The following is an 18,794-nucleotide window of genomic DNA, read 5'->3' as shown; positions in this document are numbered from 1 at the left end:
ATTACAGTGCTAGCCTCAAGCCTCAATACCCTCAATACCCATAATCTTCCTGTCACTCTCCAGAGCACACAGGAAGCACATGGCTGCAGAAAAAAAATAAACATTTTGGCATCTGTACTACGAAACAAAGAAATAAAACGCAAACACACAAACCCCCAAACCTAAAACCACAGAAATACGTAGAATGTTGCACCAGGTCTGTAGGGAGGTGTTGTCCAGTGGAGACCAGGATCAAGTGTTGTGCAGTATGGATGATCTGTCAGCTCCAGCTGCTAGCAGCTCTTAGCTGTGTGAACACAAACCAGCCTGCAGCAAGCAGCTCAGAAACATAGACTGTCATTCTGCTTTGGACCACTTAAAGAGTATGAACATGCTACAAATTTCTCTTGCTGGAGTGTTTTGTGCTAGCTTGATATCACCTGAAAGTTTGGTCAAACTGTGGCTTAATGAGGTGAACTCTCTTTCACACCTTATGAGATATTAGCAGCCTCTTACCCACTTTGTGAGTCATGATGGGCTGTCACAGGCTGTCAGTCACTGAACACAAACAAAACCAAATGCTTTTGTTAAGTTCCTCTCAGGTCTAAAACACACTGTCCTGATTTACATGTAACACTCAGTCTCTCTGGGAGGTAGGTTCCTCTTCAGATGAAACAGACTGAGCCATTCCCTTGGACTTAGACACTTCTAGTTCATTCTCACAGGGACTCAAGTTGACTCATGAATGGTCTAAATCACATTCACTGACTTCTTCCAGCTATGCAGTATCTCAGGAACAGAGCTGAGAAAACTACTCATGAGTTCTGAACATGGGCTTGAGCCTGATTTATTACCATTTTTACCTGCTAGGGGTTTCTTTGATCTCAGCAAGACTCTTCACTGATTAGCAGCAGAGAAGGAGAATTTGGGTTAATGCATGCTCTACCCACTCTTTAACATAAGAGTGGCTCCTATTAGCTCTTTAGCAGTTTGTCTTTTTGTGCAAGAACTTGCACAGCTGACTTGGCTAAACTTTTAATGGGTGCGCTTCTCATGTGGGAGGAAATGTTAAGCACTGCTTATTGTTACTTAGAATTACACACCCAAATGCCATAACTCCATCCAGAGTTCCCAGGCTACACTACTATATCACAAATAAGATCTTCCTCACCGCCTAAAGTAATGTCATGATGCAGTGTAGGAGCCAAGGAATGCTGGGTTTGCAAAACACACACATTGCTTCAGATTGCAATGAATTCATTTAAGAGGAGATCAGGCAGCAAACCATTAATTTCAGCGCAATATATTTCCCTGCTCTTCTTATTTACCGAGATGTTGTCTCAGCAGATCAAATCAATGAAATTACAGCAGTGCACTGACAGCAGCCAATATCTGCCTAGTATCTTGGGGAGGCATCCCTTTATCAACAGCTTCCAGCTTTTGCCTGACACATCTCCACTGTTTTGTCTGTCTGCTGGAAATAGGAAAGTTTAAGTTTTCCAGCGTAACTGGCTGAGTTGGGAGGTCCTGTGAGCAGCCAAGCACAGGCACAGATATTGACTGTCCTGCGAGCAGTGGACCCAGCCCCACCCAGCCAGAGGAGGTGTGCTGCTCTCCCTGGGTGCCCCACCGAGCCAGAGGAGGTGTGCTGCTCTCCCTGGTGCACTTCTGGAGGCCACGTGTAGGGCGTACACAACTCCACCCTCGGCTGAGGTGGGAAACTTGTTCAAAGTGGTTTTGAGGTTTTGTTAAGAAGCAAAACAGGAAATCTGCATGAATTTGGAGTTTCACTATATTTTTTAAACTTGTTGCTCTCTATTTTTTTTTAATAAAAATTTAATAAATATCAGGATGACAAACTTTCTGCAGCTGACTTCATCCCTAGTTTTTATGGGTGCAGATGAGATTTCAGGCAGCAAAGACACCCTGTAGTAGTCCAGGGAATTTTTTTTTTTTCTTTCCTTTATTTAGCAAACCAAGCAACTCAAAGGCTGTGTCAACTTACTTAAGTGCTCTTTATGCCAACTAATCATAGCTGGCACAAAAAACAATGCTGACTATTGCTCCCTTTCCTGCCTACAGTGGAGGCGGGGAAGGCCAGAGACACAGAGCTGTGATGGCAAGTCTGTGCCATCTGGAGAAATTCTGTATCCTCAGCTCAGCTGCTTGGGACTTAATTCCCTCAAAATAATCAGTGAAGAGGACAACACCAGAGGGGTAAAAAGCACCACAATAAGCCTTCTTGAGCCAACAGGCTGACCCACATATCCAGTACCACTACCACAGCTGAGTGTATCTGCTGCTCCTGTTCCTTCCTTGCTCAACTTTCCCTGTGGTAACTATGAAAACCACAAAAGCTGGTTTAATAGCCTGCAGTAGTGTGGGCCCTCCCCAGCCCTGAGAAAGTTATGGTGAAACCACCAAGTTTCCCCATGAGATGGGCATGGGGATGTTATTACTACTGACCTCAATGTAGGACCTAATCACAATAAAAACGCCACCACCAGCACCACAAGCTACTGAGCTTTGTGGTACATTGCTGATTCACATTCTGTGACACTCTTTGCTGAGCAAACTCTACCCAGGTGCCCCCACAAGTGTGTTTTCTCTTCTGTGTAAGGCTGAGTTTGGGTCAGATTCTCTGAGGAGATAGTCTGTTGTCATTCACAAGCAACTGCACTAAGACAAGAGAATTACTTGGTGTAACTCAAATTGGCTGAGCTTTATTTTGCAGTTGGGATCCCAACAAGCTCCTCACAGTTTTCTCCCAGTTAATTTGAGCTGCCTCTGTGTGCTGCATACGGCACAAGCAACGCTTTCACCGCCGCTCCAGCATCACTCTGACGTCAGCGCTTTGATTTGATTTTCTGTCACTGTTCTTACAGATTAAATTTCAACCAGTGACCCACAGCTTGATAGCTCATTAGCAAATCCCTTGGAGCCATCCAGTCCTGCCTTTGCTTGACAGTTAACTCAGCATTGCACATAGTCCTGAAGCCTCCTGAAGGCTGCACTGTGCCATGAGAGAACTTGGTCAGACTCAGTGCAGCTGCAAAAGCCTGTGGGGATCTATGCCCAGGTGCATGTTTTCAATGACAAATCACTAAGGATTCTTAAGTCCTTGGGTCTTTTCAAGTCATTGAGGTTGTGTAAAAACTCCTCCATGGACTGTCAAAGCTTTTCTTTCCCATCCCTCCCCACAGCCCTTTATCTACAGCACAATTATTCTGACTTTCTTCTTGCTGAGACCTTAAAACAGGACATTCTTTCTCCTTTTGTTGTTCAGCATCATTATTGCAATCATGCAGACTGAGCCCTTTCCAGTTTTCTCTTGTGTGACACATGAATATCAAACTCCAGGAAGGCAGAGGGAATGGAACAGCAGCCTCAGATCATGTCCTGGAGGTCAGATCCCAACTCAGTTTTGCAGCTGAGTAGGTCAGGATGCAGGTCTCTCTGACTGCATCAGGATCCCTCTCACTGGCAGATGCCTTAAGTTCAGATTTTCCTACGCCCAGCTTTGAGTCACACTGCTCAGCAGGTTTGTAGCAGAAGTGCAGCCATGGCTCTGTTTTACCTTCTCCATGCATCCAAACAGACCTCTAGCCTTGCACCTACAGTATCAGTGCCAAGAAAGAGTATTGTGTATAGTCCAGAGCTAAAGCAAATAGGCTTCCCTCTAACTCTTCTTAAACTGCCACTTGCAAAAGTACCCAGGCTGGCACCATCAAAGTCTTAACAGACCCACTCCCTCCAAGCTAAGAAAATCTTGTAAGTGTTGAACCAAGGCTATTTTCAGCACCTGGCAGGTTGAACGCAGACAGAACGCCTAGTGTCCTGCTCTGGTGTGCCACTGAAGCTGTGGATGGAACTTTCCAGCCCCACACTGTCCTTTTGCCTCAGCAGATACTCCACTCCTGAAGTCAACCTCCCTAATTTCAATGGGGAGACGCTTGATTTATGCTGGGCTGAGATGAGAATCTGGCCATGGCTCTTTATCGCCTTTTAAAGCCAAGAGCCCAGCAGAGGCCAATTGTGTCTGACGTGAGGCAGCTGCACACCCAACGTGGAATCTGCACAACTTCATAAACTAGCAGTGGTCTGAATAAAAACTTCAAACAAGGCGTTCTGGCATTGGCCAGAGAGAGTGAAGATAAATAGCTGGGAGACGCCAAGTCGTGAAGGAAGAACTGCTTGACAGCTGGACAGAGAGCAAAGTAAGAAGCAGAACTTAGGCAGGGTGCTGGGAGGTTTGTAACACTCCCAAAAAGCAAAAGAGTCACAGAATTTAATTTGATTAATTCATCGCTGGTCTAAAGGACTTTGTACTGAGCCTCAGGCAGTGCAATAAACATACAATCATTAAAGGAGGAAATAAAAGTTAGGTTAGGTGATAAATAGTCCTGCTTCCTCTCCCACTCCAGCTTCCCTCCTGTTTCTTCTCTCCTTGGTCAGTGCAGACATTGGAAGCAACACAGTAAATCAAGAGGTAGCCTTAAAACAACAACAACAAAGGCAAAACTCACTCTATTTAAATTGCCTTAGTCAAAACACTTTCAAAGAAAGCTCTGCTTCACTTTCCCCATCAGCAGCATGCCCCCTTAGGATACACGTAGGCAGAGAGGAGCAACAGTCATGCTGGCTTGCTCTCCTCTCCACAGGACTGATAGAAAACTTAGTGGAAAACAAGGACATTTATTCTGAAGGGACAGATAATGCTTCTGATAATCATTTCAGTAGTTTGGGTTTGCTTGGTTTTTTTTCTGCAGTTACATGAGAAAACTGAGATATGGAAGATGGGCCTGAAAATCCTAGACCATACATCAGTCTGTCTCTGAATTTATGCACTCAGTGCCACCAGGTCCTGTTGAGTCAAATCTTTGCTATTGAAGAAAGCCAGGTGACTTATTTATGTGTTTTTCTGGATATCTATTCAACTTCCTGCATCACCCGATATTTACTTCTCCTCTCTTGCTTCAGTGTGAAAAGGTTCATCCACAGGTATATATGCAAGACCCAGCCAGAAACAGGCATTCATTTTATGTCTTTGAGCTGGTCAGGTGAGAGCATGTTCATCACACATGATGTTCATAGAAACAGTGAAGCATTAAAGCTGGAGAAGGCCTCTAAGATCACCAGGTCCAACAATTCCCCCAGCACTGACAAGGCCCATCACTAAATCACCCCTTTTGCATGTTTTTGGACACTTCCAGGGACAACAACTCCACCACTTCACTGGGCAGCCTGTTCCAAAAATTCTTAAAAACATTTTCAGTGAAGAAGTCTTCCATAATATCCAATCTAAACATCCTCTGAAGCAACTTGAGGCCATTTCCTCTTTTCCTATTGTTTGTTACCTGAGAGAAGAACAACCCCCACCTGGCTGCCCCTCCTGTCAGGAGCTGTGCAGAGCTACAAGGTCCCCCCAGAGCCTCCTTTTCTCCAGGCTGAGCCCCTTTCCCCATCTCCCTCAGCCCCTCCTCATCACACTTGTGCTCCAGACACTTCTCCAGGTGTGTTGCCTTTCTCTGCACAAGCTCCAGCACCTCAATACCCTTCTTGCCACAAGGGACCCAAAACAGTGGGTCAAACTGTGGTCCTGCTGTTTACCCTCTGGCTGAAATAGTGCATTCACTGGAGAATAATGTACCAACATTGTGATTCCAGGCCTATGTAAAATGATAAACTACTTGTGGAAAGCATTATCATATGAAAAATCAGCTAAGTTTAATTAATAAAGCAATTGGTTAACACTATTTACCTACATCTGCCACATACATTTAGAACAAATATGCTTATCCACTACTGAGAAACTGATCCCTTCTCATTGTAAAACTGTGACTGATCAGGGCTAAAGCTGATACTGATTCCTTCAAGAGTGAAACCAGCACTGTACAAAACATGTGAGGAGGAAAGGTCAAGCCAGAAATTCAAGTCGGAAAAAATTCAGCTTGTAGCACTGCTGGACATTGAGGGGGGAAAGCCTGGGAGGCTTGTAGGTAAGTTAAGCATTAATTTATAAAGCATGTTTTTCATGCTAGCTATCCAGCATTCAGAGACTGATGATTACTGCTTTCCTAATAGCTGCATATGATTAACTTCATATTCCTGCAACTATACTATGAGTGGTGTCTGTGCTGTGTCTGATAAAACCAATGCACTTCCTAGCTGATCTTTGAGCCTTGATACCCAACACACAAGCAAGGCAACCTTTGTTCATATAATCATTGTTTTTAAAAAAAAAAAAACAAGGAGGCTTAAATAGTGCAACAGCAAAGTAGGAGAGACCTTGATTAGTCTCACTACAAAGAAAAGCAAAAGTGTAGCCCTGCATATAGCAGCTCTCAACCTCTGCTTCACCTCCAGCTACATCCTGGCCTGCAGTGATTGTAACTAGGACATAATCTGGCAGGTTGTACATGCAAATTGCCATTTTATCTATGCATCTTAAAAGGTTAAATGTGCTTTTCCTCATTATTCCATCTAAGGAAAAAGGTAAGAGATAAATAATCTCCTTTTTTTTTCTGTGGGATGAGCTATGGCATTGAGGCTGCTCATCAGCAATGGAAGTCTCTTCTCCAGCATCAGGAACCAGGCAGACATATGACAAGGAGATGTGGAGTTTGCCACGAGGGCCTCTTTAAAACAGCTCTACTCTCAGTCTCCCCAGCCCAGCTGCAGCACCAATCTGTGACCTCTCCCTGGGTCCCTCACCTGGGGCTTCAGTAACTGCTGGAAAGCAGATGAAAGTCTCAGCCATCCAGCTGTGCACAGTGCCTCAGGTCACACAGTGCCAGAGGGACTCCAAGACTGTTTTGCAAGTGTGTCGAGGTGTACCTCTGACTGTGGGAAGGAAGGAGTCAACTGAGCCAATGCTTGGTGCACGCAGCTTGACAGCTCAGTATAAGATGTGCCCAAGTGTCTGTGGCAAGGCAGATCAGAAACACTTTCTGCTGTATTCTTGCCTGTAGGCCAGGCTAATGCCACTGGAATAGTCTTCAGCTAAATAGAAAAGCACTGTTAAATTAGTTTTGATTAATTAGTCTTTCTAAATGCAGGAGGGTTGGATGAGCACAAGAAATTTAGCAAAAATGACAATTTCAGAAAAAGGCGCCAGGATGCAATAGTACATGAGGAGTGGTTAAGAAGAGTTGTTAGCTTGTTATTATGGAAGGAAGGAGGAACACCAGTTTCTCCAGAACAGTGGTGTGGAATCAGGCCATTGGGAAATTAGCCAAATGCACTAACACTGCACACTTAGCCCAAAGTAGTCCCAAAAGATGTACATTGGCTCAAAGCTCATGAGGTCTCCACTAAAGAATGGCCAGTGATAGTCCAGGCTGGTGCAGGAAAGAAATGGACTTTTGTTGTGACCAACCAAAGTAACTGGTGACACTCCCTTCATAGGTCTGTTCACTTCAGGCACAGATTTCCACATTAAATCACAGAATCATGGAATAGTTTGGTTGGAAGGGACCTTTAAAGGTCATCCATTTCCAAACCTCCTGGGCTGAGCTGGGACACCTTCCACTAGAAACAGTACTGAAACTTCAACTAAGTCCATGAACAATTCCAGAAATGGGACATCCATAATTTCTCTGGGAAACCTGTGCCAGGCACCCTTCTTGAGCCAGGACTGCAACCAGCTTCTCCAAAAGATATGAAGGACAACTCTTCCCTTTATGGCCTATATCTTTCTAGATGGTAAGATCATACCTAGGCTTAAAGGCTGTACAACAGGACTGTTTTCTACCATAAGCAGGACTATTATTCATCACCAAGGAGCACCACACTTCTCAGAAATGGCTAAGCGCTGTCACAACAGAGACAAAAACATAATACAATGGTACCTGCAGCTGCAAACCACACTGAAACAAATTGCAGTGCCTGAATCACCAAAAAAACCATAAATGGATCTCTCATCCCTCTCATCACAGATATATCCACTGAGTGTGGGTAGGTTTTGCTACGTATTTTATCTCCAGAAGAATGCAATGAAGTTGCAAATGGCACTACTGAGCACACCAAAATGCCACTGCAGTAGAGATAACACTGAAATTGTGATATAAATCTAATTTTAGCTTTCATCAGAATATTCAGGATGGCTCCTCTTATCTCTATTATGTATTATTTGTAACTTGTGAAAGATGACAAATACTGAAAGGAAAGAGCAATCAGGCTATGAAAGTTGCCTCCTGGGATGGACATATATGTCCTCATAGGGCTTTTTTTTTCCTTCCTTTTACCTTATATTTTTCTGATTAGTCAATCCCTCTTTATCCTCCTCAGGGAAATGCAAGGTGAGTTAGGAGCAAGAAGGTGAAGGTTATCATGGAAGAGAGCAATCCTTCCTCTGTGGGAACTGGTTAAATAGTTACGGCTAGACTCCAGAGCAGACCTCTGCTGGGAATCCCAGTGAAGGTCAAAGGCAGAGAGGAAAAAAAGCTGCACTGAGATCTTAGGCATTCATAAGCAGACAGATGTTTCTAGGCTTTAATGAGCAGTCTTGGCTCCAGGCCTTTCTTGGCAGAGCTGTTTAGTTTTAGTATTTTTCCTTGTAGTGCAAGGTATGGCTCTGGTCATCTGGCTCTGCTTAGCTAACTGCTGATGATTTTTCCATCTAAATAATAGCATGACAATGAAGAAATAGATTAATAATCTGAGAGGTGATGGATTAGGTCGTAGGGAATGTTGTGCGGCTGTAAGCATGAAGAGCAAAAATAAATAAAAATACTAATTTCAGCTTAAACAAGAGCTAGTTTAAAAAGTTTAAACTGCAAATCTTATGGCACTCCCATGACAAGTTCTAGCCCTCCATCTTATACTTTTATTGTCATGGGGAATAAACTATAGGAAAATAACCTGAAATCGACTTTTTCTTTACTAATTCCATCTTCAAATCAGTCTGGTGGGGATAATGTCCCTACTTAGGAAACTAACTTGAGTTCAACACTGTTGGGAATTTTGACAGTTTGCTATACCTTAGTGAAATATATTGAAAATTACAGATTTAACAAACATCTTTTGTTCAAAGAGCAAAAAGGGTAAAATGCAAAAGCTGTTAACAAACTGTGAAAAATGTGAACTTCCATTAAAAAAAAAATTAAAATAAGCTTGATAAACACTTTGAAGCCTTTTAATCCTATGTGCCAGGACCCAGCTTCCTTAATGAAATAGCCACTGCAGCACTTGGTGGAGAATACCTTTGTTCCTTGTCAGGCATGTTGCAACTCTGATGTTCAGAGACTTATTTAAATTTCTTTTCCTATATTTTTGGATGCATCATTTTTTGATGTCACAACTGCTCTAATATAATATGATATCATGAATGGGAACGTTTCTTGGGGTAATCTGTCATTTCAGACCGCTTTTTACCACTGTATTTCAGATTCTGGGCTCGGTGAAGGAATTGGAAATGTTTAGGTGGCTTAAGCATGAGCAGTCTTTGGAACTTGATCAGTTACTAGTCAGTAAAAAACTTTAGATCCTTATATTGGCAAGTTGTACAAATTCTCTACTCCTGTGTTCTCAGTTAATTTTCTTTTAATTTTGAAATTTTAGGCTATCAGCTACTTTTCTTTGAAGCTCTTTTTTAGCACATCAGAATCTCATCCACCATTGGTTGGTTCAGAAAAGCTCACCCCTTTCCAGAGCTGAGTGTGAAATCTGCTTTGTGATAAATATCTGATGGTGTAGAAGCACTGGGCTTGCTCCCAAGCTAAATTCATTTGTAATGCACCAAAACACCTGCCTCTGTGTCATCACAAAAGCAGCTCCCTATTGTAAAGTACAATTCAGTCTCTCAGGCAAGATTCAGATTCCCTTTTTCCCCACCCTGCAGGAGTGGAACAGATGTCCTTAGCAGCTGAAAGGAGCTTCCTCCCTCTTCATCTACCCAGCTTATATTTCCAAGTCATGAGACCTAAAACTCTTCAGAGTCCATTGGAGAGGGTTTGTTTCCATGACACCAGCCCCTTCCCACAGTCACTCAAAGCTCAAGATATTTATTTTACATGACACCTGCAGACTGGAAGTGACAGATTTACAATAGAACTGTACCCAGGATCTCTAAATATTCAGCCCAGCCATCACCATGGTGGATGCCTCTGGATCAGCAGTAGAACACGTTAATGGGACACAGACTCACCTGTCTGGTCCACCCCATCAACAAATGTGTTTTGGTCACTTTATGGGCCAGAGCAGAGACTCTCTGCTCTTTTCCCAAATGCTGGACAGTGACTTTGATCGTGTGATGTTGGACACTGATTAGAGGGATGACCACCTCGCCAACAGGAATTGCAATTGCTGCTGTTGCAGAATGCAATGGTCAGATTTTAGGAAGTGCAACAAGCCATGAGAGATGGGTGAAGGCAGTTCAAATATTTATAAAAGTGCTGTGTAACAACTCGAAGACTTGTAAAACTTTGGGCCTAAGATGTGGCCAACTTTCTTGTTGATCTCCCCTAAGTTTGGATGAAGAGTGACAGTCAGTTACAAAAGGCAGAAAAGTTATTATCTCATAAATGTATTTGCTGTAAATGGTCCCTCTTTGTTCATCATTGAAATTCAAGTGCAGTAAATAGTCAAAGTAAAATAGAATAAAACAAAGCTTACCTGAAGAGGCTGAAGAATCAAAAGTACTTCTGTCCTTCCTATTTGTCTTGAAGGGCTGAATGTCCTTTTCCCTGTAAGTTCCAAAGCCTTCAAAGCTTCTTCTTTTATTCCCACTTGCATCATTGTCCCGCTTCTCACTTGAGGAATTTATTTCACCAAACATGTCCAGGGACTCTGACCTTCCATTACTCTCAGTATTACCAGAGTATCTCTTTGTGCAAGAGTCAATGGGATCACTGCTTGAGTCACTTTTATCTTTACTCTGTGACCACTGCTGGGCATCAGAAAGTGATAGCGTAGACAGCGTATCCACTTCAAAGTTACTCTTTGAGCCTTTGTGCCCGGTTTCACAATGCTGGTGCTTCTGCTTCTCCTTATGCTTGCTCTTCTCGTTGAGCAAGGACAGGTCTTTGTCTGAGCCACTCAGCCTCTCGTTGATGGCGTGGCTGGAGAAGCCAGTGGACTTGCTAGCAAAGAGACCACTCAGATCTTCGTGAGTCCCCAGTATCCGCTCGTCCTTATGCTTGTGCTTATGTTTGTGTTTCCTTTTGTGAAGTCGGCCACTTGAAAGGCTTGTTCCTCCAACCTTTGGAGGAGCCAAAGAGGACTGCATGTCTCCAAGGCCCATTCCCACAGGGGTTTGTAGGTGCACTCCGTGTTTTGCTTTGTGTTTGGCAGTGGTGGACATCTTCATATGAGAGCTTGCATGGAATTGGGGTGGGGGCACGGTAGGTCTCATAAATGGGGAAGCCGCTCCAAGCGTGTGAGACAGGTACAAAGGAGCTGGATACTGACCGTAGTAACCAAGATTCATCATAGGCATTGATGTGTAAGGCATTCCATAGGGTGCATAGTAACTCCCACTGGGAATAGGGTAACCGAACCCTTGTAAAAAAGGCACCTTTGTCATGGTGTCATTGGTTTTGGCAGGTCTACCACGCTTCTTCTTAGACTTCATATCAGAGGTCCTGCGAAGATAGAGCAATGGGTCATACTGGATATATGGCACAGGGTAGTAGTGATCAAAATTAATCCTGAAGATGCTGGGATATGGATTTTCATGATAAAATGTATAACTTCTATGGGAAATCCTGAACACTTGAAACTTATTGATGAGTTCCTCAAGGTCTGCCAGAAACTGGAGGTCATCTCTGTTCTGCAGGCTTTTCCTTTTCCTCTTGTGCTTTGGCTTTTTAATACTTTCGTGAGAGAGAAAGTTATCCACAATGAGATGCTTCTGCCGGTGACCATGCCTGTTCTTTGTGCTGGTGTCAGATGGGATAGCCTCTGGATTGTCCAGGGTGCAGAAATCAAAGGAGTATCTCCGGCGGGATTCTGAGCTTTTCTCGGCTTGGTCAGAGGTACTGTTGTTGTCTGTACCTATCCCACTGTCGCTCGGTATGGTTTCCTCACTGTGAGACTCGCTCACTGGCGACAGCGTGACTTCTTTCAGAGAACCTATTTCACAGAGGTGAGAAGGTGAATTAGCCATTAGCCTGGGTGGAGACAGCTTCCAAGTTCCACTGTGCATTCCTTTCTGGGTTTTTGTAGGAAGAGCACTGATAGGTTGAAGATTTGGCATAGTTTTTAACTCTGAAAAATTAGTTTCAGTGCTTGCAGGGCTGAGGTTGCCGTTGATCCCCACTAATTGCGTTGAAAGCGGATGAATAGCTGCTGGTGACGATGCCACAAGTGACTGCAGGTTGGAAGGCACTGCTGGGTTTTCTGGCTGGCTGGAAACAGGCCTTGAGTGCTTGATGGCTGTCTTAGGTTCTTCCGGCTGAGGCTGCAGCTCTGCCCTTGGCTTTCTGCCCCGTTTTTTACCAATGTAGATAGTCCCCCTCTTGCTGACATTGATCTGCTTCCCTAGCCTGGCATCAATGGTGGTTGGCCCAGCACTAGATGGTGGCTGGACTTTTGCTTTCAGAGCTATGCTGCTGGAGCAGGAGGACAAGATCTGATTGAGAATGTTCTTCCTCTTGAGGGTTTTCATCTTATTAATGGTCTTGATGGTCTTCTTATCCAAGACCCCAAGTTTCCCGACCTTTTTGTGAAATTTGAGTTCACTGATGGACTTGTCCTCTCCTGGAACCATCTGGGCAAACTTGGCCAGATTCCTCCTCCTCTTCCTTTTCTTTGTTCCTGGAAATTCACGATTGATAGGGCTCACTGGGCTGGTGGAGGTCCCCTCGTGAATGGTTTCAACAGTGAGCAAAGGCTGTTTCTTTGGTCGTCCTCTTTTTTTCTTGACAGGTGTGATCACAGTAAGACTGTCTGTATTGGTATACAAAGGGCTGGATGGTGTGATGGGATAGGCTGAAGGAGGCTCCACCATCAGCTTCTCAGACGTCGTCAGGGAGGTCTCCCGAATAATAGATTTAGGTTTGCTGCAGGTCCACCGACGCTTAGCTGCGTGTTTGGGGTGCTGGATGTCAGGTAACTTGCCAGCTGTGGAAAGATTGGTGGGAAGGAGAGTGGATGTCACGGGTGCAGGTTTCCTGGGTCGGGCAGCACTGTTGGGGGACGCTTTGTCTGTGAACACACCACTGTCAATTGCTACCAAGGGGGACTCATTTTCCATCACTTTCCCTGGCTTTGTGGCTCGAAGATCTTTTTTATTCCCCTCTGGTTGAGAGCTGGTCCTGTTTGCCATTTCACTGCTCAAAGCAAGCACGGAAGGCAGGCTTTTCTCCTGGATAGTTTTCTCTAAGGAGGATTTAATGGATTGCCTCTTTTTCCTTTTGTGGCCAGACGCATCTGTTGTCGGAGACTTTATTGGGATTGTAATTCGTACGTGATTGGTGTCACTTTCACAAGTGCTGGCAGAAACGGGATTCTGCTTCGAGGGTGACATATCCAACATACTGTCCATTGAGTAAGACTCCTTTTTCCCTTCCATGCTGTCATGGGATTTGCTGTCAAATGCTTTCTGAGCACTCTTTACCCATTCCATATCTGTGGTTTGCATGGTTTGGCTCATCAAGTCCTTTTTGCTGGACTTCTTCTTCGTACTTCCAGCGGGCTGATCGGGGGCCTCCAGCTGCACAGCTCCCTCTTGATCTCCAAGAGGCAAAAGCCCATTGCACTCGGAGGCACTGCTGGGCTGGGTGGCTGTGCTGATGCCATTGGGTGACGGGACTGCGCTGCAAATCGCCAGCTCCTTACTACTGACCGACAGCTGCCCCCACGAGCTGCTGCTGCTGGTGCTGCTGCTGCTGCTGCAGGACTTCTTGGCCTGGGATTTGCTGTAGGAAACTCCTGGCTCCAGAGCAGAGACCTTGGTGGCACTAATTGCTTCTCTGCTGGGCTCTGTGTTGATGAAGCAGCTCTGAGAAGCGGGTCCAGTGTCGGAGCTCGCTGACCAGTCAATGTGGTGCTGGTTGCTACTTTTCTGCTGGTGTTTTGATTTTAAGGTGTCACTGGTGAAGTCTTGTTGGAGGCCCGGATCATAGTGCAGAGCAGAATGTTTTTGTGGCCTGTCATAAACCTGGAAGGGAGCAGAAAATAAACAGGAAAAAATAAAATTAGTTTAGCAGCCCATTCATAACCACTGGTTGCAGTTCTTTATTTATGCAGTGAATAACAACAATGACTTTGTAAGTGTTAGGAACCTTTCTAAAATCTTCCTATACTTGAGCCAAATTTGCATTTAGATTTCATGCACAGTAAACAAGTTTTGTTTGGTTTCCCTGCTCTAAAAACAGTGGAAATATTTCTATAAATGCAAAATTACTAAGGGAACACATTCTATTGATTTTTAATTTAAAACACCAGTGAAATATCCCCTTTCAATGGATGAATGGTGCAACTCAACCTCCTGGTGAGAATGCCTTTTTCCTGAAAAATAATCACTCACAGAACTTGAGGCTCAACAGCAGCAATTAAACTCATTATTGTAAACAAGAAAACTGCAAAATTATCTTCGAAGTTGTAACAAACAAGAGGAAAACCCATGGGTCCACTTCCCTATGAAGGCAAATTCTGCAAAGATTTACTTGAATTTCCACATGGAAGCCATCCCTGCATACTTAGTGCTTAAAATCATATACATAGCGTTGAGTCTGTGAGGCACGCTTGGCAGGTTCAAGATTTGCACTACTCCCTTTTTAATTTTAAAACTCTGCTATTTGCAATGTTGGTGAGAGATATTTTCAACATGATTTCTACTCTGACAGGAGCTCTTGAAGCCACAGAGGTTACAGCAAGGGCAGAATTATGCTGAAGACTCTTACAGAGCAAAAGAAACTCTACTGTTTTTCTCTTGGTGGGCCTCCAGCTAAAAAAAAAAAATGTTTACTTCAGCTGTAACTTTTTCCTTTTAAAGAAAAAGTATCGATCTATTTGTTTTTTACTTTCTTTGGTTGATCTGTTTTGGGGTGTTTTTTGGGGGGTTGTTTTTTTTATTTTTTTATTTTGCAGCTTTTATTTTGTAAAGCTCTGGGTCGGACTGTACAAATGGTTTTGTACAAACTACTGACACTGTTGTGAATGCCAAATAAATGATGAGACTGAAAATAAAAACATAACCAAGGAAAGAAAAGTAGATAATAAATACTGTGTGTCCTGTGTTCCTACAAACACCCTGTTACAATTAAGCTTCTATCAGTAGCCCATTAGATCTCCCTTTGGGGTGTTTGCAACACAAATTTTGGGGCAAGCAGGCAAAAGGGAATAGGAGGGAAAATTAGGCATCCCTAGCTCTGAGCAACTTCAGAGAAGTTTGAAAAGACAACCCCAAGCCCATGGCACATTATTTAGTGGCCACTAAACATGCACATTATTGACAAATTGATGCTGAGCTATCTTTCATGCCCATATAAATATAGACATGTGGCTTTTCTGGAATAGGCAATAATGATGAAGTTGTTCTGGTCCATTGTCTGAGCAGCAATCAGGGAGTCTTAAATCCTGTGGATAGTTCAGCTGTCACACACATGGACCAGCCACGCTCAGGGAAAACAGAGATTTCCAGGAATTGTGGAGTGAGAGAACGAAAGCATGCAGCTGTGGTGGAGCTGCAGATGTCGTGGGTGAGCGACACCCGGTTTCCTCAGCCTGAGAAAAGAGCTGAAAGCATAAACAGCCCTTGGGGAATGAATCCTTCTCCTCCTCTTCCTCACAGTGGCCTCCCACACACGAGCCCTGCAGCACACAGAGGACACAACCCACACTGATGCCCTCCTTCAGAACAGGGGGCCCATCCACGTCCATATCTTCTCCTCCAGGAAGGGGAAACCAGCAGCACCAGCACTGGAGTTTTACAGCTTGTTTTTTTTAATTATTTAAACTGATCCCAAAGCTCCAGAGATTTTGCCTGGGCCACTTGGGCTTCTCCCACTAGGCTGGGTGTCCTGGCACAAGGAGGTGGGCAGGCCATGCCCTGGTGATGTGCCAGGGGGAGATGGCTGTTCTTCCCTCCAGCCTCACATAAAACTTCACCTCCCCAGGGTACCACAACTCGTGATGGGAAGAAGCCCTGGAAATGCTGGGCTGAGGGCTCTCTCAGCCCCACTGAGGCAGGGCCAGGCTGTTCCTGAACAGATCCCAGCTAAAGCAGCGTCTTACACCCACGTTACTTCCAAGTGCTGAGCCGTGAAACTAAATGACCTGAAGCATTTCATTTGGAAGAGGGAAAAAAAAAAAGATAAAAATAAGAAGGAGGGTTACAGCAGGGAATGAAAAGAACATTGCACTCTGGCAACATCCTAGTCTCTCCATATCTATCACAGACATGGAGATCCATGGTCTGGAAGGAGCAATAATCTCTGATCTGTATTTTAAGGCAGTTAATAAGGGCTCAGAATGGAGAGGCCAGCTATAGATCAGCGAAGAATGCTGATATATGGCTTGGCTCCTCCAGCCCCATTTCTTTGGCCTGTACATTACACAGTGATGATGCAACTCCCAGCACATCCCTAATGACAGCCCTGTCATTGCTCCAGCAGCACAGGCCACCACCACATCGATCTTAAAATTCATGAGGAAGATATGCCTATGTCATCAAAGGTGCCAGCTCTGGAGGCATTTAATCACGCAGATAAGCACTCCAATTTCAACAGGCCTTCAAAAAATGACCGGTCTGCAGGATCAGGGGACTCCATTTCCTAAGCAGGATGTCAGAACTATATATCTGCCCAAGCACATTACAGTCTGCTGGGTTTCCTCATGAAACCTCTTCCAGTGAAACATTTATTGGCTCTGCCTTGCCAGACACATCCAAACCACCCAAAAATAATTCCTCTGCAGCACAGTGACTAGAGACAATTTTGCTGCAGCGGGTTGGGTTTCAGGGGTTGAAATGGATATGTGGTGACTGTTTACCTAAAAGCACAACTAAATCAGTTGAAAGTAAAGTGGCCAAGTGTATTTTATTCCCCATGTATTCATCTGGGTTGCTGTTTGATCCCATTGGTCCTAATGCTTAGGCTTCAATTTTCCCTGCTGTGTGAGCACTGTCCCAAAAAGCCAATAAGGCCTAGCTCAGCTAAGCCAAGACTCTGCTAAGCTGACAGAGATGTCAGACCTGTCAGGATGGTAAGGGAATCTTAAGAAACTGATATCTTGATACCTTTCACCCAAATTCTTTGCTCTGTTTGTCAGTAAGTATGTAATATACTCCAACTTCATGGGGCTGCTGGCTCAAACCGAGTTCCTGTGGCGGCCGGCCGAGACCGGCATCGAGAATAGTGGGCTTTTTTTCATGAAAACAGAAGGATTTATCTTTATTTACTTTTTGGTTTATAAGACCCTAAAAGTGCTTCCAACTTCAGTGCTGGCCTCTGCTTGTCATTTGCCCTATCATTAAAGAGGATTTTCTTGCACAGCCAACTATTCTGCACTGAGAGTCTTCTCCTTCTTTCGTGGAAGTAGAAGTGTAAATTAACTCATGTAATTTTACTACAACTCAGCATACTATGTCAATATTTCTCCTCATATACAGTTTACTGGGTGCTTTTAGTAGGTTAAAAAATCCCAACTTTCCTTTAAAGAAAATAAAATATACAAAAAGAAGATGATAGCTTTTTAAACTGCAAAAATGCTTGAGTATCCTGATCCAGCACGTCTAAACCTCAGACTATAAGAATAAGATTACAATCCTCTTATTAGTAGAATAAGATTTGAATGACAAACTTGTGAGTTTCAGGCCTCAGCTTTGGCAGTGGTGGGCAGACTGTGAGCAGGACAGATCCCATACACTGGAAGTCACTGGTCACAGACAAGAAGAGGTTTTATGCTGTCCCTCCACTCCTGTGCAACCCTGCACCTGCAGACGTGACTAGTCCCCAAAACAGTTTTATTCTGGTATCCAGCCCTTGCAGCTGAGGAGATGATGCTGTACCAGTCCCAGGAGGGGCAGCACCCTACTCTGCAAGTAGTACCCAGCAACAGAATCTGTCCCCCAGGGACTCTTTTAGGACACTTCACTCTGCATATTTCTTCTCACATGCTGCTTCCAATCCAAATGCAAAAACTAGGGGCAGATGACAACAACAAAATCAATAGCCTGGTAATATAATAACAGTGATTATTTTAAAGAATACAAATTAAAAAAAAAATTAAAAAATGATAAAATATACATTTAGTAAACCCAACACCTGAAAAAAAAAAAATCTGACTGCTTAAAGGGATGGTTCCCTCCTACTCCAAATGCACCTTTTTTAGGAGGTAACAGACATAAAGCTTGTCAAGAATCTGGCTTGCAAATCAAAGTTAATACTACAACGCCCCCTCTTTAAATCATTCGCAGATCCATCTGTGTAATGGCTCCTCAAGTGTAATTCCCTATTAAGAGGCTTTATCTGGAGAGATAAGCAGCTGGTTCCCATGTCACTAATTGCTGTCTGCTGTGATTTTAAAACATCTGCACCATTGTGCTCTTCATTTTCATATTCTAATCACCCTGAAACTTGAAAAAGGTACATCATTGATTGTTTCTGTGGGTTAATTAGTACACAGTCTCCTTGTAGAGACAATTTAAAGGCAGTCAGAACCTCAATCAGCAAGTTTGTTTTAAAAATTAATAACATCAGGAGCGTCTGTGGGGATTGGCATCCACAGTGACACACCAGTGTGCTCTGAGGACATGCCATCCTTTGTTATCTTCTTCATAGGGATGGAAAGAAAATTGAAAAAAAAAACAAAAGGAAAAGAAAAAAGGAAAGAAGAGAAGGAAGGTCTTCCCTAAATGCATCATGTCACTT

General features: G+C 43.8%; 1 protein-coding gene across 4 annotated transcripts in view; it reads right to left on the bottom strand.

Annotated features, from left to right (window-relative positions):
• SETBP1 (SET binding protein 1) overlaps positions 1 to 18,794 on the bottom strand; it is a 267,689-nt gene that overhangs the window by 68,302 nt on the left and 180,593 nt on the right. For all 4 annotated transcript variants that reach the window (XM_059836818.1, XM_059836819.1, XM_059836820.1 and 1 more), the window contains one exon: positions 10,594 to 14,080. In XM_059836818.1, coding sequence (XP_059692801.1) covers positions 10,594 to 14,080 — 3,487 coding nt within the window. The remainder of the gene's footprint in view (positions 1 to 10,593; positions 14,081 to 18,794) is intronic.

The sequence above is a fragment of the Haemorhous mexicanus genome, chromosome Z (genome assembly GCF_027477595.1).
Source record: "Haemorhous mexicanus isolate bHaeMex1 chromosome Z, bHaeMex1.pri, whole genome shotgun sequence".
NCBI lineage: Eukaryota > Metazoa > Chordata > Aves > Passeriformes > Fringillidae > Haemorhous > Haemorhous mexicanus.
The sequence above is the reverse complement of the archived record's forward strand: the minus strand, read 5'-3'. Positions and strand labels throughout refer to the sequence as shown.